At 42.1% G+C, this 26,305-nt stretch overlaps 1 protein-coding gene across 2 annotated transcripts; it reads left to right on the forward strand.

The window, feature by feature from the left end:
- Nucleotides 1–15,118: 15,118 nt before the first annotated feature.
- Nucleotides 15,119–25,949, forward strand: LOC139655576 (molybdenum cofactor biosynthesis protein 1-like). Of its 2 annotated transcripts, none has more exons than XM_071533009.1 (11): nt 15,119–15,417; nt 16,792–16,927; nt 17,951–18,118; nt 19,256–19,420; nt 20,886–20,947; nt 21,656–21,767; nt 22,351–22,463; nt 22,993–23,103; nt 23,242–23,362; nt 23,839–23,886; nt 24,235–25,949. In XM_071533009.1, the coding sequence occupies exons 1-11, from the start codon at nt 15,199–15,201 to the stop codon at nt 25,359–25,361; spliced, it is 2,382 nt and encodes a 793-aa protein (XP_071389110.1). In that variant the 5' UTR covers nt 15,119–15,198; the 3' UTR covers nt 25,362–25,949. The 2 variants fall into 2 exon arrangements, with proteins under 2 accessions (XP_071389110.1, XP_071389111.1); XM_071533010.1 differs by having other exon boundaries at nt 23,839–23,901; nt 24,235–24,364.
- The last annotated feature ends 356 nt before the right edge of the window (nt 25,950–26,305 follow it).

Raw genomic sequence — 26,305 nt, forward strand, 5'->3', positions numbered from 1 at the left:
GCCCCCGGCGAGCAATGATTATGTGTCCAGTAGATGTGATTATTGATGCCCATGGAAAAAAAGAAAATAAATAAACAAGGTGCAGTGAAACATAAATGTCAAGCTTTCAAACAATCCAAGTTAACAATCCATGTATATGACCAACGCCAAAATGAGCCCATGCCAACTTGTTTTCATGAGACTTTTTCAAAACTTTAAACCTATTAGCTAACCTATTACTGTAACTGTAAAGCTATATTTTCCATTTCTCCATTAGTCTTTACTCCAAAAGAAATCTAGCCCAAGCCAGACACTAACCATCAGTGACTGCTCAGTCTTGGTTCAACATGAGTCAACCTGCTCACCTAACAATGTTGCATCCTCATTTTCATCCACACCTCCAGTGACACATTAACACAAATTTTCTTTAAATATGTGTTTGAATGTGAAGCTGAATTGAAGAAATATTGTGGTTTCTGTACCAGTTGATGTGTAGCTATCAGGGCAGTAAGTAAAGTGTGTGTGTGTGTGTGTGTGTGTGTGTGTGTGTTTTTAAATTTACCCTTCACACCCGTTACACCATGCTTTATCCACATCCACTTAGGACTTAAAAGCGGTATTTAAACAAGTCTATTTCATATTCACACGAGGCACCTCACAAATTATGTTTTCAAATCTCATTAAAGATATTATAAAGATTAAGAATTGAGTCCATGCAAAGCTAAAGACAGCATGTAGACCTGCATGGTGTGCTGGCTTCCCAAGATGCTGCAGTGTTTTATTGTTTCTTTAACCAGCCGTCTAATATGATCCCACCAACATATGAAGAAATACAGTTTATTCAACTTTGGGTTGGCATTGGTTATTCTGTGAGGTGTGTGTGTGTGTGTATGTGTGTTTTTGTGTAGATAGGTACACACGTATGTATTTATCTGCCTGCGTCTGCATCTGTGTATGCGGAGGTGTATACGTTTCTATGTTTAACCATGAGCGCACATTGCGTGTCACACAATCCCAGGCAGTGGCAGTGGTCTGTGAGAAAATGCCGTCCCCAGCGGGAAAACACTTCAAAGTATGGCTACACACACCCACACACTGAACACTCAAAATACACCCCCCCCCCCCCTCCCTTCTCTCTCTCTCTCTCTCTCTCTCCTTCTCACCCCTTCGTCCCGCCTCCACCTCCTCATCCTCCATCTCGAATGATGATCTGTCAGCTTCACTGGCTGACAGAACGGTGATTAGATGCGATGATAAGCAAAGCGAAGAAACACAAAATCTTTTTTTTTTTTTTTTTACAAAAAAAATTGAGTTCCATATATGGGTAAAAGGGAAAATAACTTCAGTTTTATCCATTTGAAGATTCACATTTAACTGAGGAATGATGAATGGTTTTGCTGTAGTACTTTTGGGGGTTAATAGTGATGCATAGCTTTACATTTATGCTTTAAACATACAAAAAATACAGTGTATTGAATTCTGAAGGAATGAACAACAGGAGCTCTAACATTCTGGTACAAAGAATTTGTGTGAGGATGAAGGGAAATTTAGACAGACATTAACTTTAACCAAATATAGCACTTCATATCTTATGCATCACCAACCTTTACAAATGACTCAGTCACACACCTATGTCTCACACACACACACACACACACACACACACACTGAAGCTCGAAATTATATGTGTTTGATGAAAGTCTAATTATTAAAAAGGAAGAGACAAAATGATGAAACTATCAAAGATTACGTAAAACTGAAAATGTACTGCTCACTTTATGAACATGTGTGTGAGTGAATCATTTATTTTTTGTGACTCTCCTATACGTTCGATCAAAGCCAACCTGTAAACAAAGACAACAAAGAGTTAAGACCCTCCTTGTCAATACCTGGCCTCCCCTAGCGCACTTTGATGCCTCGTAGGAGGGATCTCCCACGGTCCTTTGCTCCTCTCAGCCTGTGAAATGAATGAAGAGCTTTGTTGCTTAGGTGTGTGGGCATGTGTGTGTGTGTGTGTGTGTGTGTGTGTGTGTCGGGGGAGGAGATCCAGTGGTAAATGTTACTTGATTGACAGTTGGTTTAAAGAGTGATAACTAGTTGTTTTTAATTAGGTGTCATTGGTCCTATAAATTAGTTCAGGTGTGTTGGGTAGGTTGGGTGTGTAGCCATCAGACTAGGTATATTTACAGTGGCACCCTGTATATCTGCCATTTTTTTTCTGCAGGGTTTTTTGAGGCTAGAGCGTTGACGCAGCAGCACTGCAGCAAGCACATAAAAAGTGTCACTTCTAAGATGACTAGATACATGTGGTCACAGTAGACAGCAAGAACCCATGAATCTCTCAAAGAGCTAGTGTTGCTTGTGACCAAGAAAAAATGCTTAGAAATCAAATCCCAGGTGTTTTATTTGGAATAACAACAACTAAGAGCACAATACCTTCTCCAGGCAATTCCTGAACTCTTTCCTTTAAAATTAAATGGCACCTGGATTGATTAATTAACATTTCTCAGAGGCAGAGCTGCTCTGGAGGCAGAAATAATCTCATTGGTTGAGTTAAACCTTAGTGGGCGGAGCCAAAGAACCAGCACGTTAGCTAACTGGCAAACCTGAATGGCAAAGAAGAAACTCTGCTCAAGATAAAAAGAAAAGAAATAGAAATGGCAATGACTTCTTTTTTCATGAATTCATGACCATGGCATTCATGATGTTGGAAGTTTTCTGAGACAGCTACAGGTCAGTATGGCTAATCTGAATTTGGAAGGTCAGCTAACTAGCTAAGCTAGATTCATTAGCTAGCTCCTCTCTTACCTCTTGCTTTTTTCATTTGGATTCAGTCTAACATTACTTATCCAGAAAAACTGTGGCTCTTTAGCTTGAGGTTAACTCGACCAATGAGATAATTTCCTACTTGGAAATTTCAAGTGAACGCCATACCTTCTCAACATGGTAGAAAAAAAAAGTTTTGTGTCAGTCAGCGTTAAGAAAACACATACACATGCACCTTTATGACACAGTTGTAGTTAGCTAGGCTAACCATCAAAACTAAAATTTGTTTAAATGAACTTGTCATGTTGGCTTGTCAAGCTACAAGACGGCCATGTTTTTTTATTGTTTGTCAAGTTGTCAAGTTTTCGTCAAAACAGGATGTGAATATAATATTGTTAAACAGCCAACTTGCAAGTCCTGGATATCATCCCCTCCCACCGGCATGTGAAGGCACAATATTTCTGCCTCCAGAGCATCTCCAATGCTTGTATAACTAGAACTCCAATCTGTCAGATTCAGAGTGACACACTGTGATTTGAGCATGCAGCCTTCTGCACTGGAATCAAAATTGGCTGCTTACACAAAATGCATTCACTACAAATGCCACCACAAGCCAGCATATCCCTCTGAGTAAGACCTCGACTCGTATGCATTGTGGTCAGTCCATGAAAACCACTGCACAGCTGAGCTAAGAATGTATCAAAACGACCAAACACCCTTCATTTGATGCCATGCATAACATAGCAATATCTCCCTCCGCTTTTCCTTCTCTCTCAAAAAACGCACAACTAATTTCCCACACGAGCATGGTCTTCTGTTGTCATGGTTCCAGTCTTTAAATAACAGTCCCCTTCTCATTATTCTGCCTCAACGAAGCCTTTTGCTTACAGACTGGACTCCCACATTGAATGTACTCGGCAATTCATTGTAATGGTTTTAATAGAGCAACATGCAGTTTCTCTCTATGTAATGCCAGGAGAATTAATCATAATAGATATTTTGAGGCGTTGCTGAGTTAGACAGGAAGATGGAAAAGGGGTTGTATTACTGGAAATCTGATTCCATACATTTGGTCCTATATCAGTGTCGCTTTGGGGATGAATGTGACCAATGTCACAGTTGCCTGCGTATTTCCATTGTACTTCAATCTGTATATTTTCATGAGGTGAGATCATGAACTTTCATCATAACAAACAGTAAAAGAGCCTTCACTTTTGTGTTGGATTTGATTTTTGGATCAGTGACCAGAAGTATACAAATGCAGTACTGTTTTGATATCACGAAGCCAGAGATACAGTTTCACACAGTGATTTTGATTACTGATGCAGCGTCTGTGCAATGGTTACTATGCGGATGACCACAGAAATTGGTGTGCTTGAGGGGTGGGGGGTGGTCAGCGATTCATTTCTCCCATTCCTTTGATGTACGCATGTGTATCCGCTAAATTTTTACGCTTAAATGTGGTGCTTAATCAAAAAAAAGGGGAAAAAATGCCTGTCCCAAAATACTGGACTGGCATTTCAGTCCACTGAAATGATCTGGCAAGGAACCTCATATTTTGGGTAAATTGTAGTTGTAAGTCATCAAACGATTGCAGAAGTCCTTAAATTAAACCCAAAGTATAAACCCAAAGTAGACCCAAGTATTGAGTCTTAAAATCGTATTCTCCTCGAACAAGTGAAAAAAAAAACGGTTGAGATAATTTCACTTGTTTTCATTGCTTATTTGTTTTCAGAATTTTCTCGAAATTAGTGAGTTTCTTGAAATAAGGTACAAGAAAATTCTGCAAAAAAGTAGATTTCCGTTGGGAAACAAGTGTCCCACTTCGGTACTTGTTTTGAGGACAAATAAGACTTGAACATATCTTGCAGTGTAGTACGTGAGTCAGGTTTTTTGTTTTTCATCTTCATGTTTTTGTCAGTCAAACCTCTCAGTTTCAACGTATTTAGCAAGTTGTATATCTGGTGCTAAAACCAGCTATCACATTGCTGGTGCCACCGGGGACCACAGCAACAAGTCATTCTCGGCCACAGAGGAAAACTCACTAATGATGGATTACTTGCAGAGTGACTCACACCTTTAATGCATTTCTGGCAGTGGCTGCCTGGCAAACATAGAAAGTCCAAGCATGTTATTTTTCGTTTTCATTTCAATTTTTTGTGGCTTGAGGTGCAGAAAGCCCAATTTTCCAGAAATGTCTCACGTTGAGCATGGACATTGGTGCAGCGGAGTTATTCCTCTAATGTGGAACCATTCCCTCTCCGACTTTTAAATGAAATCACCACAGGCCCCGTCTGGTCCGATGTCACCCCTCTTGGCTCTCTCGCCGTCTCGAATGCTAAAAAGTACGGCACAGCTTGATCGGGGTGAACTTCACTTTGCTTGTTCTCGAGAAGTGCCACAGTTTACGTCTCAGCTTTTGGAACTGGGAAAAGGAAACACTTCATGAAGAGTGCGAGAAACGCCTCAATGTCTCTTAGACTCAACAATCCCTCTGACAGCTAAATTATTGATCATGAGAACTAAGCTGTAAAAGCTGCCGGACGGTGACCTTTCGGAGATACTTTTTTCTCCCCGGCCCGAGGTCTGACGCTGAGCGAGCACTCAACCTTGCCCGCTCAATGATGGCTTTGTACTCCTCCTCGGCCCCCGCTCGCTCACAGCTGGTCACTCCATCTCGTTTTTTTTTTTTTTTGGCTGAAATGTGTTTTCAAGCACTGCGGCTGGAGTCTCTTTATGTCTTGCTTTTCTTTTTGGTTTTGCAAAGAGCTTCTTGGTCAATAATTCATGTGCTCTGCAAAGGCCACTGCTGGCAGGAGGTGAGAGGTTGGCTTGTGGGGGTTTTTTTTCACGAGGCGCGAGCGAGCACGTACTGACCAACACCTCACCTGGGTCTGAAGAATGCGTCGGTCCTCATCCATGGCAAACATAACAAAAGGGCTGAGTGGCAATGCTTTGATTGGGTCTTTGTGGCACTGATCGCCTCTAACACTTTTAGAGAGTCTTGGACGTCTAGCATCTCTTGGTCTCTTGGAATTCAATGCCAGGAGAAATGTGGCAATCACTAAAAGGACTTTAAAAACAGAAACACTTCTAATTTCTTGATCACTTGCATATTGCACAGCATGACCCAACCTATTGTATGTTATAAACAGCCTTGATTGCCTTGATAGCTGTGTACTGTATATAGTACAGCAGTTTCAGAGGCCAAGGACCAAGAAGTTTCATCATTTTTGTGCATAAACATAGTTCAGCAAATCAAATAAGACTCGTCTCTTGTCCCGTAAGGAATTAACACCTCGTCAACCATAACAAATCCACAACCGTGCCCACGATTCTTGAGAAAAACTCACTAAAGATAATGTGTTCATTGCTCAAACAACTGTTCTGGGGTGTACGCCTTTCTAAATATCGTTGAGGACATGAGGGAAACTCAATCACATGGTTGAGCTAGCTCCTTATTCACATTCCATTTCTCGCAAATTGCTCTTTATAAATGTCACTGGCGGCAAGCATGCAATATCTTTCCTTGAGGGTAGGCTGGGACTATTTTCGTCCGAGGTGTACTTTTGGCCGTATGTACTTACTGTAGCTGCATTTCCATCATTGATACACACACACACACACACACACACTGAAAGCCTGAGGAAAAACAACTTAAAACTAAAACTGATGAGAGAGGCAGCGAGTTCTTTGCTTGAGGGCAGACAGATTTTTGTTTTTTTTGATATGCTGGCCACATATCCACATTTCACATCCACATATGCTGATTTCATCATTGAGATGCATAATCTGAAAGCCTGAAAAAAACAGAAAAAAAAAAATAACAGAGACAGAATAAACAGAGAGTGCATAGATTAAAGTTATGTCCTGTGTCCGCCATGTTGTGGCTATATTTTTGTTCCTGATAGACTTAATACAATGGCCAGTGAGGCACAGATCTGGTGTTTTGGCTTTATATATGATTTAGATTTCTTCCAGATGAACACCACCTTGTGGGTGGCCAGTGGTTTGCTGAGATAACATTGTATCGAGACAACTCTGCCATCTCCATTTTAATACCAAGTGTATCTCCATGTCATTAGGGAGAATACATGCAAGTTTGCTCTAATTGTTCACAGTGGGAAAACAGATATTTTAGGCTTTTTAATTTGTCATTTTTAATAATCATTGTTTTGAGAAATCTCCATTTCTACAAAACTGATGACTATGAATCCTATACCTTTTTGACAAGGGGGCCCATCTCAAGGTTAAAATTCCAACTGCATATGAATAAATCATTACAATTCTATTGGGTCTGAATGGAATTTTGATGGGAAGTTTAAGTAATAACTGCTCAAAATGCCAACAAACCTTCTTAACAATGGCATTGTAAGCATTTCCTTAAATTCTCTTTAAGATATATTTTGAAATAGGAATATGGCAGGCAAATGTCCAAAGATGATTTCTGGAACAGCTATTAGCACAGCTGAATAGCTGAGGTTTGGCTTTGGCTTTGGTTATTTGAAATTCCTCTTTCACAGCATTTTTTTTAATACTAAAGTTAACTCTTCACTTCACCATTGTTTTCTGTTTTTAAAATCATGTCAGTAACTTGACAACAAATACATAGTAACCACATGTATCTATGGAGGAACTCATGCTCTTATAAACTATACAGTGGAGTGCTGATTTTACTTGAAGTCTTCCTATTACAAAGTGACAGATTCCTGAAGAGATTTAAGGAGAGGAGACTTCAGGTTGAAGGGAAGGAAAGCATGGGGTTAAGTGGGCATCTGTCTAGATAGAGTTCAGCGATGAATGAAGAGGACAAATCTAAATTATTCACACGCTCACTACCTTTTCATTAATCTATGAGGAACTGGAAAGTGCTTCACCTCTGCAGTGGTTAATAATAGCTCCTTTAAGAAGTAAAAGAGGGACGAGAGTTCAAGATGCTGAGGCTCAGAGTAATATGAGCCAGTGAGTGTATCTGGACCTTAAGGCACTGGACATACTGCAGTGTTGCACCATGCCAGATCTGTTTACATGTGGTAACTGGGGTATTTACCTATTTAAAACAAAGAATTCACTGAGTAGTTTTGGGTGTTTTTCGGCTAAAGAAGACATTTTCCCAAAATTTTACTGTGTTTTTTTTTTTTCAGTTTTTGTATAAAAGCTCTAAATATTAAATGAAACCGATCACATAGGCTGATATAGTTCAAAGGCAATTTTATAGTCAGTCATATTCCTGTGCCTTTAGTTAACATCTATATTTTTTTAAGTAGATGTTTAATATGAGTGCATGGAAGGAATATTGCATGAATATTGCTTCTTTTCAACCATCTCATGAAATGCAATTTGCAATTCATGTTGTGGGATTGCATTTTCCTTGATCTTCACAGCTCATAGCTCCAAAACTCCAAGTGAAAAAAATAAAAATAAAAATCTTGAGAATTTTTTTGAAAAATATCTTCTCCACTGCAGAAAAACAACCTAAAAGTTTAATGACTGCAACGTTTAATTGGCGTGATCGCACTGACCCCTCCTCTGTGAAAGTTCATTAGAGAATCAATGGATAGAATCGATGTGCATTGGCAGCGCTGCGTCGTTACGAAAATCCTTCCTCCCAAAGCGCTGAGGTTTCCGCTATCATTTGATGTTCAAAGTTATTTCACCGCTGTCCTCCCGCTGCTCCTCGGCATCTCTTTGTCTCGGCATTTTCTGCGCGGTCTCTCGCGGCTAACACCCACTCTGGCAGAGAATTGATAACGGCTCAAGGATTAACTTCAGAGCCGCGCTGCGCACGCTGGGAGTCCCCGTTTCCCCGAGCATGAAGTCAGCAAAGGACAATGCCTTCTCCCAAGTTACACTGGATGTCAAAGAACCACGCCGCGGGAGGATATTAATTATCGTTAGTGTTGTTATCCCAGGTGGCTAGCCTTTTTCAGAGCTGCGACTATCCTGCCAGCATTCATGAAGCTATTAAGCCTAAACTAAACATTCATATAATACCACTTGACGATGCCCTATGAAAAGGTCAAGAGTATCAGCTGCATATGAAAGAGACAAATAGGAAAAGCATTGAAGCTGAATAGACAACTTCTCATGTTTGCAGCACCAAATGGCAGTGAGACTTGTAAAACTTGAACTTCAATACCTTCAATAATGTTAGGTACGGAAGAGTCCGTACCCAACACCAGAAGTCTGGTCTGGGCTGATATTACACACAAAAACTAAAACCACTAGTACACAACAGACGCTGTGCTCTTGTCTAGTTTTGTTTATTCTTCTTCTTGTAAAGACTGCAGTTCTTTGGACGTTTCTATGTAGAGACCTTAGGTACCTAGAGTCCGTGCCTGGAATCCAATCTACAGCAGTGCAGGGTGGATTCCTAATAACGGTCTTTATCTCGGGCCAGCATGGCTCCTGGAGCATCACTGGGGATAGGGGTTGGGGGGCATAAACATGAAAGTCACCTTCTAGCAAAGAACGCAGCGATAAATCATTGAATAATCATTCGTATCAAGTAATTTGCCACAGTGATTATAGTTATAATTTCTCTGCTCATATATTTCAGCAGCTCCTGCTGATGCTGCCCCAGGACTAGAGGTCTCAGCGCCCTTGACGTTTAAGACATTTTATAAATCAGGTGGGGGGCTCTGTGGGTCAGAGGACCGCGGCACAAACCATGTACTTTCTTTCTTATATATATAAGGCATGGTGAGACAGGTCTAGGCAGAAGTTCAGTACTCTCATACCCTACTCATATATGCAGAATAAAATGCCACAAAGGTAAACAATCTTTTTGAATATCTGTTAGGGAACAGCTTTTGATTTGTTGAACACTTTTTTTGGTCGCTGCATAATTCCATTTGTGTTATTTCAGTTTTGATGTCTTTGCTGTTATTCTAAAATGTGGAAAATGGTAAAAATAAAGAAAAATGTGGTGTGTCCAAACTTATGACTGGTAGTGTATGTGAGGGACACAGGAGCTTTGTGCATCCCAAATGGCATGACAAATGCCAATGACTAATGACTACATGTCCTCATAGACCTGCACCATTTGCTTGCGGAGCGTGGCTCAGCGGTGCCAAACACCACAATGAGTTCCCGCTTGAGGGCAGGAATGATTTTAACTGGCACTCTGTAGCCAGTCGCTGGAAAACAACCTGATCTGTACAAGATGAATGTCAGGGGTAATTCTTCAGTCAGGGCTGCCAAGGAACAAATCCGCAGACAGAAAATTTGTCAATTCCTCACAGTATAATAAGACAAATTGGTTGTAAGGATCGCCCCACCTCCTCATTTTTACTGTTTCAGGAGAAAAACATTTCTGGTAATTCTATAACCTTTTCATACCAAAACACACCCACTTAGCAAATTGTAGCCCTACTGGAAAGGTTGGCTCAGCTGGAGGTCTTGTTAAAAAAGTGGAATAAATAAAATCAGATGAGGGAGAGGGATTCTTCTGAGTGCATGAAATATGTGTTTGTATTAATTATGAGTCAAATCTAAGTTGCCCATATCTGATTCTACACTCTTTATGTTTGGTGTGGTTACTGGTGTGGTAACAAGAATAGAAGAAGAGCAGAAGAATAGAATAGAATAGAATAGAATAGAATAGCATAGGATAGGATAGAGTAGAATAGAATAGAATAGAATAGAATAGAAAACTTTCATGTCCTCACTGAGGTGATTTGACAAGCTATTTTCCATGTCTCCATCTTTTCTGACATCATAAAATATGATGTTGTCTGTCACTACAATTGCCTGTAGAAAACATTAGTCCCTTTAATCATAAAAAGCTGAAAAAAACAAAACAAAACAGGAGGCATGTGAAAACAATATACCCATCTTCCAGAGAGAAATTAAAGTGTTTTCTCAGTTCACTGTTAAATGGAAGGACTTGACCAGCGTTAATCACCTCCACCGCTCAGCACTCGTAAAACAAACCCACAGACAGGCACCACAATGATCATAATTAACGGCGGGGCCTTGGCCTGCTACAGCGTGACACCGCTTGGTATTAGCCATATGCAAATTCACGTTCCCTCCATTTCAATAGACAAGTCACGCCCACGCAGGATCGGAGAGAGAGCGCCGCCGGACGAGCGGAGTGGGAAGCGAGCCTATCATTTGAGGATTCACTTTCCAGAGAGGCGCCGGCTTTAAATACCGCCGCTTAATTGCTGTGTCATGACAAGATAATTACCACTGCCATTCCAACCATTCAAGGGGACTAATGGGCCTGCAGACGACCTAACATCACCTGCCTGTTTGGTGTAGCGCTGCAGGGGATTGTGGGTCAAAATGAACATCAGACTCCATGTAGCATTCTTTGATTTCAAGACTTTTTCACTAATGAACGACATGCATGTGTGAGAAGTTCAGACGTATGCGCTTTAAAGGTTCAATCCAGATCAGATAGAACACACGCATTACAACCAAGGCTATGTTATGTAATGGATTCAGCTCAAAACACGACCAAGCATCTGTTAAAGAGGCGTTTCACACATAATACATCTGGACTCTCTCTTTTCTTTCCAAGCCTCTGCTTTCATTGATTCTCCATTAGATATTTGGTTGAAAGTCATTTTGGGTCATCCTCCAGTCTTTCTATCTGTCGTCCTTCGCTTTAGGTTAGGTCTTCACCAAGTAATTAAGTCTTTGTGGAACACCTCTGCACACATTTGAGATGCAGCGTGTCACATTTGCATTTGAAAACGGGTTGGCGAGGCAGCGGCGAGATCCAGCATGAGCTCACGCCGGTATCAGCCGTCTCCGGTGTCCAGGCGGTGAGACACGGAGGCCGGCTAAGGAGGAGGGGGGCCTGCTTACATTTAGCTGACAACCCGAAAGACACGCGGAGGTAAAAAGATATTACATTCAGGTCAAGGCCGGCGGGGTGTCTCGTTTCAAAGAGACATGGCAAAAAAAAAATCAAAGATGGACTGAGGGAAAATCAGCATGTTTCACAGTGTTCTTGGCTGGCTGCTGAAGCCGGTCCATGCAGTTGGATGCAGATCAGGTGCTAAAAGGAGAGTGGAGGAAGGCAGTGAAAACGAAGGGTTCCTTAAAATATCCAGAACAGTGTGGACACAAAAGATGATCAATAACTATGCAGTCAATAACCTTTATGATCGATAAAGGGGGGGGGAAAAGCAGCCAACATTGTGTTTTTTCTTTGCCACCATGCAATCTTGATGATTATAATCAATGTCAAGTGTGTCAGTGTTTATGAATGTTCTATAATCATGTCCTCTTGTAGCGGAGAGCTTATTATAGCTGGATGAATACAGTTTTTAGAGCATCTTGAGTGAGCCTTGGTGACTGCTATTATTGCACATTGATGTCATCATCCAGAACAATTATCCGCTTCAGCACAACAGGTAAATTAATAAAGTATTTTTTCCATCATCGCTCTTAAATAACTGCTAACTGCTATCACCAACGATATTATCACCATAGCAGAAGGGGAGGAACAAACAGCCTGAGAGAGGGATTGCGGCAAGTGTTGAGAAGCAGAAGTGATTTGATAATATTCACCCAAAGCTGGAGAATTGTTCCATTATTCTGTCTGTCTGTCTGTCTGCCTGCCTGTCTGTCTGTCTGTCTGCCTGCCTGTCTGTCTGTCTGTCTGTCTGTCTGCCTCTCTGTCTGTCTGTCTGTCTGTCTGTCTGTCAGCAGGATATCTCCAAAATGTATGAAAGAATTTACCTTTTTAGTAGTGATCTAGATCTGGGATTTCTACTATTAGATGATTATATATCAATAACTATGAAGATACAGACTTGAATTTAAATCCTAAGGGTACAGTATATTTGCAGGGTCAAGATTATGTAATTATGCTTCACCTCACTGCGGAGAGGAAGGAGCAAAAGGAAGCCAACTGCTCTCTCATCACATGGGAATTCATGTGTTTACAGCAGGATAAACACTAATAACCAGTCTTTTGTTTTCTCTGAGTATGATCAGATCTCATCCCACTGCTCATGCCCAGTTGTTTGGGCGTAGTGACTAGACAAATTGTAGGTGTAGGTGTTCTTTTTAATGTCATTTTAGATACAATGTACTGTATTTTTGTGTTTTATTTGAAGCACATGTACACTATTTCAGGCACAAACTGAAGTCTCAATAACATTGCCAGGTTTTACTTATGAAATGATTTTATTCTGAGTAATACTTTCCAACAGACCAAGTGCTTAAAAAGACAGCAGCCTCTGGAGCTGCTGCCATTCACTTGTAGTGTCCCATTTCACAGTGCAGTGAACACCTAACATCTCCCAACCAGTGACACTTGTCAAGTATAAATAATGTAGATACGCAAAAGTAGATATTGTAGGAATGTAGATATTCAGAAGTAGGCCTGAACACAGCATTGCTGCTCCGCAAAATCAGCAGTCAGGTGTGATGAGGTGTGATCAGATTACATGACCCTATAGACTTTCATAGAGATAAATAAGACACTTGACTCTCCTGGTTTTAGCTTTGGGAGAGAGTTTTCATTTTCACAAATATGGATTGATCTTGAGCATAGGGACATCATATTTGAAATGATTATAGGTGGCTTTTCTTTTACAGTAAGATGGCATTTTTCAGCAAGACTGAAAGACACCCACATTGTCCTCCAGTCAGTGTTCTTTTCGGGGGTTTTTATTACTTGAACAACACATTTCTGATGTCAGCACACTCATCTGGTGGATTAAACCCCCTTTTCATTCCAGTTATAAATGCAAAATTGTCTTGCAGTGTCACCAAAAGCAAAATCAAGAAAGCGGCGCCATCTAGTGTATAAATCACAGGCTGCAACAAATCTCTTCCCATTGAGATTGCAGTGACGAGTGGTCAGCCAGACTCTACACATGTATCACAGTGGGACTGTAGGAGTGAATGACTCAGTACATGGCAGCTGGGGCTACATTTGCATGCATGGAGAGAAGGCAAGGAATGGTGAAAAAAATATACCATCCGTTAACAATCTATTTGCCACTGTAATATAGAAAACGTATACGTATAAGAAACCTCTGAATTGACCAGAACTTCATTTTTAGCTTTCAGATACCTTTGAAAGATCCAGAATTACCTGGTCAGTCTTGTTCTATAATGTCCATTACCTCCATATTAGTTAATAGGCTACTTTTTGTGTCCCCTCAAGTAAAGTAGCAGATCAAACTAGAAATGCATAATTATATCATGATCCATTAGTTACCATTTAGGGTAGGGTGATGCACTACTTCACTTAAGGGGACACAAAGGTATGAACTAATATGGAGCTAATAAGGAAGTAATGATTTGTTATTGGTTATGTGCCATTTAGCACCTTATTCAGAGTTAATCAGATTCATTAAGTAAGTGCTCATTATGCAGATTCACAGATATCCAGGCACTAATCATTAGATACTGGTTCATTAACATGGCATCTAACAGTCTGTTCTTAAGCAACTCCTCATTATCTATATACAAAAAGCACGAAGCACTCTTGTCACATTGTATCGAATGGACTCTAGATCATGATAGGGAATGTGAGCGCATGAGATCCAAATGGCTTCCAAGGTTCAGGTTCTTTTTTTACAGCTTCAGGAGGCTGATGAATGGCTCATTATGCAGAGGAACATTGTAAAAGAGGACAGGACCAAGCTTCCCAATTTTAGTTCTATGAATTTTTTACTATTCTTAAAATGTAGAGCAAATTACCTGGCTCTTTTATTTATTCAGAGGGTGGAAGGTAATAAGGTGGAAGGTCATGGCACAATCCCCCTCTTCATTTAAAGGACACCAGCTGATACATTGTAGGTACAATGATACAAACAAGGAAGGTGCAATCACTGTTGTTGCATTCAGTTTGAACAATACGTTCAAAACTGTTACAGGAATGGCTTTTCCAGAAGAATGAAGCAAAGCAAAATGCTGATTCAGGGTGAGAGTCAGGCAAGTGTTTGATAGCTGTTCCCCCACAAACCAGGTTCCCGAATTTATCCAAGTGTTGCATATAGTCAGGGATCTGTATTAGAATATTTAGTGATCTGAAAAAGAAACATTTCAAGGAATCTGTGGAGAATCCAGGTAGGTGTTATGCATCACCAACTTGTTAAGTGAAGTTGATGTGGAGTTAACTTCTAGATCCAGCAGAGGATGCTGTTCTGCTGCATACTGACCGACTGTGCCACATGGTTATTTCATGCAGAACAGAATTGACTGACTCCACACACACACACACACACGCACACACACACACACACACACCCACACCAAAATAACCATGGACTCACTACATTACCCAGCAAGCATCAGCACTTGCGTAATTCCACATGATTGGTTGGTGTAGCCACGCCCCCCGGGAAGCCCCTCCCACTTTTCCAGGGTGAACTGACGTTGTTAGACTGCAGAGTAGCAGCCTGCCTGCCTGCCTTGAGAAGAGACTTAAACAGACACAGTAAACATCTACTGGCACTTTCAGGAAATTTCTACACCATGTCTGCTCACGGCAGCATGTGCTGCCGCTTGTTAGACCGACATAACGGCACCAGGGAAGCTTTAACACATGTAGGTAAACTCTTCGTACAATGCGCAAATGGAAAAATTCTGCGACGGTATTCCAGCGCTACGCACAAGGAAAATGAACTTGAACTTGGAGACTCGACTTCAGTCGCTCCCAACTTCGCCGCACCTCTGAAAACCAGGTCAAAGCAGGTAATGAATTCAAGATAGTAAAGTTATATGCCTATATACTTGCCCGATAAGGTTTTCGCTGTCGGCATGTATCTACAGGCTACTGTAGTTATATAGTAATAAACAGTGACAGGTTTGCCGACGGCTTTAGGCTGTGGCCAGTTTGTAATAGACCGCAACCTGCGTCCTGACCAGGGCCCAGTCCAGGCCCAGTGTAAACTAACTCTGTTACACTGACTACATGTTAGACCAGTAGCTAGCATACAACAGTGGAGCCCAGCAAAATGTAGTGGTTTATTTTCAGTGTAATTTATTTCACTAGAAATTAGCCCAACTAGAGAGTGTTTAATGTTGGCTATTCTTAGGTTCACTTTCTCTATTATGTGCCTTCTTACAGTGTAGACACCACGATAATGATTGCTACTAAATCAACACAACACAGGCGGATGGATTAACGTGTGTCCATTGAAATGGAAACGTTTGTAAACCCTTGACCTAAAACATGAAAGAGTAATGGAGAGATGACACTATGCTTATTGAGTTTTCTTGTTTTTAATGTCAGAAAATTGTCATTATTGCAGGCAATCTTTATTTCCTTTTGTATCTATTGCAGAGTAGATGATTATTGCTTCCATTAAGAATGATTTATATAAATATGAATGGTAGTGCATGATTTCAACTCATTGTTGTTTTTTAAGGGTCTTTCCAGAAGTTTTATTAAAGGAAGATGACCCTTTAGGCTAGTTATATGTACTGAGGACCAGTGGATTAAAACCATTCTCCTCAGACTGTAGTTACTAGGGCACAGGAATAGGAGGGGGGATTCATATAGCATTAAATAGGGATTCAGTAACTGGCTGGATCCTGTGATTACCTGACTGTATCTAACCTACTGGTGAGCCATGTGCTTGCTTTTGTACTTGCAACCTTTGACCTAACAGCAGTCCATTATTGACATCCAAAGTTCACAAGCCATTTACAACACATGTGGAGCTCCCTCAGTATGGTTGACTTGGTGAAGGTCTTTGATGTGTCGCAACACATTAGCGTAAAATGTGGCCATTCTGGATTATCACATGTTGCGGAAATGTCATTTACGGTCAAACTTTAGTCTGACATGCCTTAACTGTTTCCTGGCTCAGTGGCACAGATTCAGCCTCAAACGTAGGCAACAGTGTCCATCATTGTATTGCGCTAAGTGGTTCGAAATGTGTTTGTAAATTAACAGAAGAACACTGTTGTTTTTATGGATGCCACAAACAATTGCAATTGTCAGTCTGAGGGTTTGGTGATGCTACTATCGTCTTACTACCATCTATTTCTATTCTTCAGACTAGTTCCTACAAAGGCTGTGCAAGCTTTTTCACATTTTTCCTGTTGGCTTTTGTTACCCAGGAGCTGGCTTCCTCTGGGAGTCGGAGGCAGAAGTTAAATGACAACAACATCCCCTTTTCAGCGTTCTTGACGGACAACTTTGGCCGGAGGCACAGCTACCTGCGCATCTCCCTGACTGAGAAATGCAACCTGCGCTGTAAGTAGGCCTATTTCTGCCATGCCAAGAGCCTTAAAGGTGCTCAAGCACACTTCAGTAGGGGGGACGCTTGCTGACATGGGACTTGAACCTGTGTCATCTGATTGAAGACTAGTCTTTCCAAACATTAGGGGACTCTCACCCTAAAATAGAGCAAACAGCAGCATAATATGGGAACTGATGTTTTGAACATAGTCTCTCAGATTGGTCCCATATGTGTTTAACAAAAATCCATAATCCATAATCTCTAAAAGCCCCCTTTTAATTCATTGCCCTTTTGGTCGACTGTTGACGTCAAGCCAGTACAGTTTGTCTCAAGTCCTCAAGGTTTACCTTTTGGGAATCACAACCAATCCAGACATGTTATTTATTATTAATCACAGCTACCAATGAGAGCCTATTAAAAAGCCTCTTTATTGCAATCCCCTTTAGGTAATGTTTGCTCCACCATCATTATAAAGCTGCCTCTTCTCAGCATCTCTTTCTGTTTAATGGAGGTTGGCATCATGCTCCATTGCCAGCTAATGTCTAAGTGCAGTTTCTCATTTATAATGTAGCTCGTACAGTATGCTGCATGCAATGCAAATTTGAAGTTATAGTTTTAATTTATAGTTTAAATCTCAGTTCAAGAAGATGGGTACTGGGTGCTGACTCGGGCAATGGCTTTTATGGTCACAATGAACCTAATGTGCACTGAAAATAAACTAAAATGAGTAATGGACAAATGAGTGCAATATGTTATTGTGGTTGGATCTGTCCTTGTAAAAATAAAGCTTATTTTAAGGTGATAGTTTATGGTGGTGGTGAAGATAATAATGATGATGATGATGGGAATGATGATGTCAGCCTAGAAATAACTGTAACCCTAACTGTGACATTATCACAGTTAGGGGTTCAATTCCCACCAGAACCACCCACACTGAAAAATATGTGAACTCATGATACTGTAGCATAAAGGCATCCACTGAACGTCAGATATTATTGTTACCTTGGTACCATTTTAACCCCCTTACCTGCTCTCAGGTCAGTACTGCATGCCGGAGGAGGGAGTGAAGCTCACGCCGCGGGCCCAGCTGCTGTCCACCTCGGAGGTGCTGACCCTGGCCCGCCTCTTCGTCCAGGAGGGGGTGGAGAAGATCCGCCTCACCGGAGGAGAGCCCCTCATCAGACCTGATGTGCTGGACATCATTGGTAAGGAGCTGGTAAATGGAGAAAATGGGGGTGCTGAGGATGCGGAGGAGAAGAGTGATTGAAGTGTTTATTTCACCCGTAATGTGTATGCTTCATGTGGGAAAGTATATCTTACAATTGTTATGATTTTACATTGAAAGGGGTAAGATCAAGTGTTAAGTATATTTCCGTGCCTGCTATTCTTCAATAATAGACTTTGACAGGTAAGCTGGCCTGTTAGCTCCCCATGTCTTGGGGTCAATGTACAAACATGGGTGCTTTCCTCTATTTCCCAAGATTGTAGTTTCTATTTTTTCTATCACAGAACCAGAATGTCGAAAGCTGTTTTGACTCGCTGTGACACTTGCGACCAACTTGTGCCCAACACAAATAGTTTTGTACAGTTCACCGCATGACTAAGTGGATGTAGTGACAGCCTTTTCAGAGGAATGATTCAACGTTTGGGATCCAAAGCTATCTATGATTCATGAGGTTCCTTCCCCCTGTTGACTTAGAGCTTTTGTAAGTGACACGAGGAGAGGAACGGCCTCTTATATGTGGTATGTGTGAGCAGGGAAATGGATTTGCTACACCACGGCTGTGTGTTAGGTCCTGTGATGTGTTATCTATTATCTTAATTTATGACTTAACCGTGGCAATCTGGGCCACAGAGGATCACAATCTGAGGAATTCGTCTATTGTATTGAGTCTGGTGCCCAACTGGAGCACATCATGGCTGATTGAACCAGCGTGGAATGGTAATGATGTGGTAGAAAGATGGTTAATCTATGCAGCTACCAACAGTCTTGTGAAGATCAGCAGTGATCACTTGATGACCCATGATCCATGTTAAAGTTCACTGAAGTGAATCATTTGTAGTGTTAAGTTGAACCAATAATCCCACTGGACCTTTATGTTTTCTGTATTGTTGTCTAGCAAGAAGTGATACTGAGTGTGTGTGTGTGTGTGTGTGTGTGTGTGTGTGTGTGTGTGTGTGTGTGTTGGGAAGGGGGGGGGTGACCTGTATGTAATAAATGAATAAGGTAGAGCTGGTTTCTCAGACTATATAGCACACTTGTAATCACAATCATGCTCTCTCTCTCTGTCTCTCTCTCTCTGTCTCTCTCTCGCCTTTCCGTATTTTCTCAACCCGTATAGCGGAGCTGAGGAAGTTGGAGGGCCTCAAAACCATTGCGGTAACGACCAACGGCATGAACCTGGCCCGGCTGCTGCCCAAGCTGAAGGAAGCGGGCCTGGACCTGATTAACATCAGCCTGGATTCACTGGTCCCGGCCAAGTTTGAGTTCATCGTGAGGCGGAAAGGTACAGGAGAGTGACTGCTAACAGACAGAAAGGCTTTGACCTGTCATGTCAGCAGCAAGGCCTATAGGAGCCATTTTTGAAGGAGGAAATGTAATATTAGATGTGATGCTAAAAAGGAGAGATAGAAGTACAAGAATAGAGAGTGTCAGAGAGAAACAAGTTATGAGCTCCTACTTCAATATAAGTCTATGAACAGTGAGATATCTTTGTGTGATACTTTTGCTAAAATATCTGTCATTTTCAGATGCAGCACTTGTTTGTTGTGTTGAATCTACACTGTAGATTCAACACAACACAGACTGTAGGTCTATGTACGTCAAGTTAGATATTACTCTTGCTGCACTCTTATATCTCTGAATATTATATATTTATCACACTCCAAGACAACCAGAGTTAGCTAGGCTAAAGTTAGACGGAGATACTGTTCAGTGAGGCATCATTTGGGTGGGTCTGATCACTAGAGAGTAATACAGCAAGATCTAACATCGCTCTAGCGTTGCCGTTCTCTTTGTCCAACACCACCGACTCTTTTTACAACCTAAGTCGATACTCTAACCGCACATTGGGGGAGGTGGCAGGTGGAGTGGAGGTGACAAAGGGCCAGAGCTCTGGGTGGTTGGCGTTTGGGAGGCAGAGACAGATGGACTGACTGAGATTAGAGAGAGAGCGAGCGAGAAAACAAGAGGGCGATAGCGGTACTGGCACACAGAGAAAAGCAAAACCTGAGCCAATCCTCTTCCACAGCGCTGGCTTTTCAGTGAAAGGTTGACATTGGGGGTCGGGCCGAGGAGAGATCGGCAACAGACTAGCTTTTGTGTCAAATTTCATTTCACATGCACTGCACATTGTAGGATTGAGCAAGTATAAAATGCCTTTTAGCCTCCACTCAGCTCGTTTAGGATTTGAATCACAGCACATGTGCCATTTGATACGTATTAGTGAGAAATTAGCAACATAAGCCTAGGAACCTACCAGATTCTCCCTAGATTTGTGGGTTTTGTGTGGATGAAAGCACAGCTAGAGAGTCTGACCTTGGCGGTTTGCTGTTAAATAGCTCTGACTGCTGCTAAGGGGTTTGCTGTAGCTGTTTGTATAATAGGGGTTTGTGGCAATTCATAGGCCCAGTCCAAGGTGAAAATGCGGTGAACAGAGAAAGCAATGTTTATGTTGTAAAAGCCTGTAAACGAGGAAGCAGTCCACTTGTTCCAGGGACACTTTGGTGCTTCAGTCAGCTCTTATCTCAAGATAGCCTGTTGCTAGTTTTACGGCTCAGTACATTTTCACCAACCTTCCCAACAGTCGCACTCTTATCTTTACTTTGAAGAGTTCTGTTACTTTATGTATCCACTATTTGAAAAAATTGACTCTACATAATTTTGTTCATTTGTTACTTTAGGCTTATTATTTTATTGATCTTCATCCTTGGTTAGACACTTCACTCTTCACTCTTCTGTTTTTTTCCCAGGGTTCCACAAGGTCATGGAGGGCATTGATAAGGCCATCGAGATGGGCTACAACCCTGTCAAGGTAGCATTATACAAGCTTACTTCATGTTTTATTTACATTTCACACATATTTGCCATTGCTAATCAAAAGGTAGTACATTATTTTGTCATTACATAATTACCTTGTTTACTGGAACCTCCGAGATCCAAACAGATAGATCTGCATATCATATGTGATAATGAGAAAGAAAAAATGCAATATTGGGATTTAAAACCCTGAGAAAGTGGATTTGAATCGCACTTATTTTCTCCAGATGTCACAGTTGAGTATTTTTATAGCCATTCACCAAGGTTTGAAAGAGCAGAGCGGCCATTTACTGGATATAAACACCGTTTCTGGTGAGGTAGCTGAAGTGTATTTAGCTCTAAATCCTGCTGAGGAGGGCATGGATTGGTAGTTTTATCCAGAATCCCTTATTTGGGCGAATGAACCTGTGATACGTCAAATGTAAAAAAATCCCTCATACTTACACGAGTGGGAAAAAAACTTCTAGTAGTGATCTGATGATGCCAGTTACATGTTAACATAGTAAGCACTCTGGCTTTCATGTGAATAAAATGGCTTTGGGGAGTTGTGTTCTGTTTTGGGTGTATTTCAGGTAAGTTTCAACTCTAGGCTATGTCAGCCAATTAACTGCTGGGTCACACATTTCCAGTGAACTGCTGTATTTGTGCAGATGCCTGGGTGGATGATAAAATGCTTGAGCTTGTTGTGTGCTGCCCTCTCTAGGTCAACTGTGTGGTCATGCGGGGACTCAATGAGGACGAGCTGCTGGACTTTGTGGCCCTGACAGAGAAGAAGCCCCTGGAGGTTCGCTTCATCGAATACATGCCCTTCGATGGTGAGCGTTCGCTTCCTACAAAAAGCTTTCTACATACGTCTAGAAAGTCTGGAGAAGTATGGAGAATGGATGTGATCATTTCCATGTCTAGAAAGGTTTGGGGATTACACTAAAAATCTTGAGAAACATGGAATTGTTGTTCAATACATATATGACTGCACGCCCACTGTGTAGGTGGAGAGAGCAGTATTGATAGCGGAGTGAGAGGTTTTCTGGTCGAGAAAAGCAAGAGTTGCGGTCCGCAAGCTGAGCTCAGCATGATTTTTACATGAAGTATGGTAAAGTGCAGGCTTTCAAGATGTTTAAGGGAAATTTTCAGATGCACCGGAAGCCTGTGGGAGTGATGGCTATGCACAAAAAAAGAAACACCACATGTCCATGATAAAAAATCAGATGCAGTTTAAAGCATTAATTCCTATTGAGAGAAGAATTACTGATGTGCTTTTGTACAGCGTGTGTTTGGTTGATTTCTGAAGTTTGGCACGAGTCACCGGTTTGTTTTGAGTGATAAGTTGAAAGATGCTGTAGCTTTTGGATTGTCTCACCCTATAGTGATCTGCAATGCCTCTCGCCCTCTTTGCAGGCAACAAGTGGAACTTCAAGAAGATGGTGAGCTACCAGGAAATGCTGGACCACATACGGCAGCAGTGGCCTGCCCTGGAAATGCTTCCCATCGGACACGCAGAAACAGCCAAGGTCAGTTCCGTCCCGCCAGACTAAATCTCTGAATTATTAACTTGCTCCTGTCAAGTACTGGAATAGTTGTCCAAATGAAATATTCAGCGTCCTGACTGCCCCATAAGAACAAATTAGGATGACATACCATCCATTCATGTTAAGGCTAACATGCATTAAGTTGAATTCTTACAAGGTTGCCAGTTTCATCATGACTTCCCTCTGGAACATTGATTTATTCTGTACTACACGTCATTGAGTCCTAATGTGGTTGGACTTAGGAATATTTAACTCATGCCCAGACACATATTTGGTTTCTAATACTGATACCAACTGAAACAAAGGTGTCAGCAGCTGAGGTTTTGACAGTGACAAAAGGGGGAACGCTTGGTCTAGCTTATTTTGTGAGGGAGGGAGATTTCCTCAAGTCTGCTCAAGTGCCTGGTGTAGAAGTCAGATCAAGCAGTTTTCAAGTGGTTGAGATGGTTTTTTTTCAAATGTAGTTCTCCCAGGGGCAGTTTTTTTGACCCCCTTCTCTTCCCTATACCAGACATATAAAGTACCAGGCTTCAAGGGCCAGGTGGGCTTCATCACCTCCATGTCTGACCATTTCTGTGGTTCCTGCAACCGCCTGCGCCTCACCGCAGATGGCAACCTCAAGGTAAAGCCACAGTTTTACATTGTCGGGCTTCATGGAGCTGCGAGTATCTGTTTTTGTGTTTATGCAGCACAGATGTGCCACATCTCTTGGACTTATTTTTACATTTTCATACTCAATTCTGTCTCTGTCTTCCCCCAGGTGTGTTTGTTCGGTAACTCTGAGGTGTCCCTCAGAGATGTCCTGCGCTCCGGGGCGTCTGACGAAGAGCTGCTGCAAATCATCGGGGCGGCCGTGGGCAGGAAGAAGAAACAACATGCAGGTAGACATGTCACTATATTGCATTTATGATAAATCCAATGTAGTCATTTGTTTAATGTTACTGATTTAATCTGTCAGATCTTTTCTGTGCCCAAAAAAAAGGTTAGGAACTGAGTAGAATTTTTTTCTTTATATTCCTTTAGGTTCACCTGATTTGTGCTGTTTTGTGCGGGAGGAAGTGTAGCAATAATACATCTATTTATTAGCTTAATAATATATAAATAAATAATTCGTTTCATAATATACTTCCTTCCTTCCCCTTTCTCCATTTACCACTCTTCCACTCTCTCTGGTCCTCTGGTGTGGTCTTCCTGTCTCTCTCTCTCTCTCTCTCTCTAGTAGTGCTACTCAGACTGGGACCATAGGCAACCCCATTTGTGTGTGTACATGCATAGATTCTTGAAGGGAGTTACTTGCTAATGGAATATAATGTGTTATGATGGTAAACATACAATCTCTTCTTGTTTCTCTCTTCAGGCATGTTCAATATCTCCCAGATGAAGAACAGGCCTATGATCCTCATTGGTGGGTGAAGTGGCTGTACGTACAATTCTCACACACTGACATGCTCTTGTCACGCCTCAGTCCTAATTTGGAGTCGTATGATCATCATCTGTTTATGGGCTGTATCGCCATGTTTTTGTTTTTTTTGTTTTCTGCATTTATCATCTCCTACTCACAGTTGATTATCCAGCTTGACAATGCATTTACACCTAAACTGATAAGAATCACAAACTTTTGTCGCTTTTTTAAAACTGTCAGCAAAATAGAATGCATCTCCTTATGGATCTTCATCTAATTATGAATTTGTTAGGTATGCTCTTTCGTTGCTTAGGAGTTGTCTCCCTGATTAATATTCTGCTTGTCCATCAGGCGCCACATCCCAAAGGCCTCTGTCTCTGCCAGAGTCACAAGACAGCCAGAGGGTTTCCCCCCTTGTCTCCCAGCTTACAGATCCCACATCCCTCACTCAAACAACGGCTCCTCAGCTGTGCCACTCCAGCAGGGGGGCGATCCTGGATAGAGAGGGCGCTTTGTGCCTTCCAGGCTGCACTGTTTTAACAGGGACAGCCCCTGTTCGCCTCCTGGGAACCCTCATGAGTGGGGGTACCCATCTGAGGTCGCATATCAACAGAGGAAAACGTTACGGCACCGACGACCTCCACAATGTAGCACCCCTCCGTTCTCCTATGTCCAGTAATACTCTCACTTTCTCCCGTTGTCAAACTAAGACCGCGGGTTCTGCTATACGCACAAAAGTAATGAGTCACATTGATGCAGACTGTCTCAGGTACGCACAAGCCATGGGTGCTATTGCATTTAAGAGCCACTCCATCAGGACCCCAGGAATTCCCTCTTTTTGCACACTACTTAAGAATGCCAAAACAAGTCCCAATACACACCACAGCATTAGACTGTGCCACAAACAGACTTCCAGTGAAGACCCCAAATTCAAACAAGGCGCGAGAGATCGGAAGTCGGGCACAGATCTCTCCAGCACCCACGAACCGGACGATCCCGCCGCGGCCCAGCTGACGCACACGGACGCCCACGGCCGCGCCGCCATGGTGGACGTCGGCGGCAAACCCGCCACGCGGCGAACCGCCACGGCCCGCGCCACCGTCAGCCTGGGCCCCGCCGCTTTCCGGCTGCTGCGGGACAACCAGCTGGCTAAGGGCGACGCGCTGGCGGTGGCGCAGCTAGCCGGCATCATGGCTTCCAAGCAGACCGCGGCCCTCGTCCCGCTCTGCCACCCGCTCCCCTTGGACCACGCCTCTGTCACCTTTGACCTCGACGAGCCGCGGAACGCCGCCGTGGTCACGGCCAGCTGCCGCACCACGGGCAGGACGGGGGTCGAGATGGAGGCCCTGACCGCCGTGACCGTGGCGGCGCTGACCCTCTACGACATGTGCAAGGCGGTGAGCCATGACATCCGCATCACGGACGTAGAGCTGGTCAGTAAGACGGGCGGGAAGAGGGACTTTCACCGTCAACCCTGACCTATCACCCTGCACCCTGGCTTTTCTTTATTCAGTGCACATTTTCTTACTGAATTAAATGAACATGGAATCAAACTTTCTGTCATTGCAACACCATACTGCCTGTACTTTCCTCGATTGCTTATCTCTGTTTTTTTTGCCTTTCCAAGCATAGTTACATTTGCTTTTTCTGAGAGTCAGTACACTAGACCCACACAATATGAAACACGTTATCTCAACTCTGTTCATGTTTTATTTGATTTAGTAATGTTCTACAGATTTGAAGGATTTAATTTCAGTACCATGCAGCAGGTTGTTTGTTTCTTGTCATATACATTTGAGTTTGAGCAGTTTACAAGTGAAGCAGGCCAGAGATACTGGGGCTGTACAGTGTGAAATGGTTAGTGCAAATGTAGCTTTGCATCTCTAGGGGGCACTCCAGTCATTCACAAGTGTTATCAGTCCTCTAAAAGAAATGCATCTTTTATCGGTGTACACGAACTTTGATAAAGCCTTCACAGATGAACGCCATTTTATTCTGAATGAAGCCAGTTGCTTTGACCTGGAAGATGTAACCGTACAGTATTGAGAGCAGCAGAGCGCACACTGCAGTGTCCTGGTGACTTGTCTTGGCTTGGAGTGAAACATCACATGTACATTCCTCGACACACTAGTCTCATTGGTTGCAGCTCTCAATCATTTACACTGGAATAATTAACAGCTCCATGATTTTTTTTTCTAGAATTATGTTTCAACATGAATTCCGTTGTTTTGCTCCATATATGTGACGTGTAAGCTATTCTCATCAATGTTCTTTTCATCATTAATAGTCTGCGATATTAAAAATCACTACTGGAAAAAATACAGAGAATTATTCATGATGTGAAATGATTCATGAGCAGTAAACACTTTGATATGCACTCTGTCTGGCATTTACTGGATTTTATTTCATTTGTTTTATTCCT

The sequence above is a fragment of the Centroberyx affinis genome, unplaced genomic scaffold, assembly GCF_046629955.1.
Source record: "Centroberyx affinis isolate AG114_WGS23_722 - 3 ecotype Tasmania unplaced genomic scaffold, CSIRO-AGI_Caff_v1 ptg002307l_1, whole genome shotgun sequence".
Taxonomy (NCBI): Eukaryota; Metazoa; Chordata; class Actinopteri; order Beryciformes; family Berycidae; genus Centroberyx; species Centroberyx affinis.

Coding starts and splice junctions, on each gene's coding strand:
- LOC139655576 (XM_071533009.1), top strand. CDS start 15,199: ATGTCTGCTCACGGCAGCATGTGCTGCCGCTTGTTAGACCGACATAAC. Junction 16,928..17,950: donor TGAGAAATGCAACCTGCGCT/GTAAGTAGGCCT, acceptor ACCTGCTCTCAG/GTCAGTACTGCATGCCGGAG. Junction 18,119..19,255: donor TGATGTGCTGGACATCATTG/GTAAGGAGCTGG, acceptor CAACCCGTATAG/CGGAGCTGAGGAAGTTGGAG.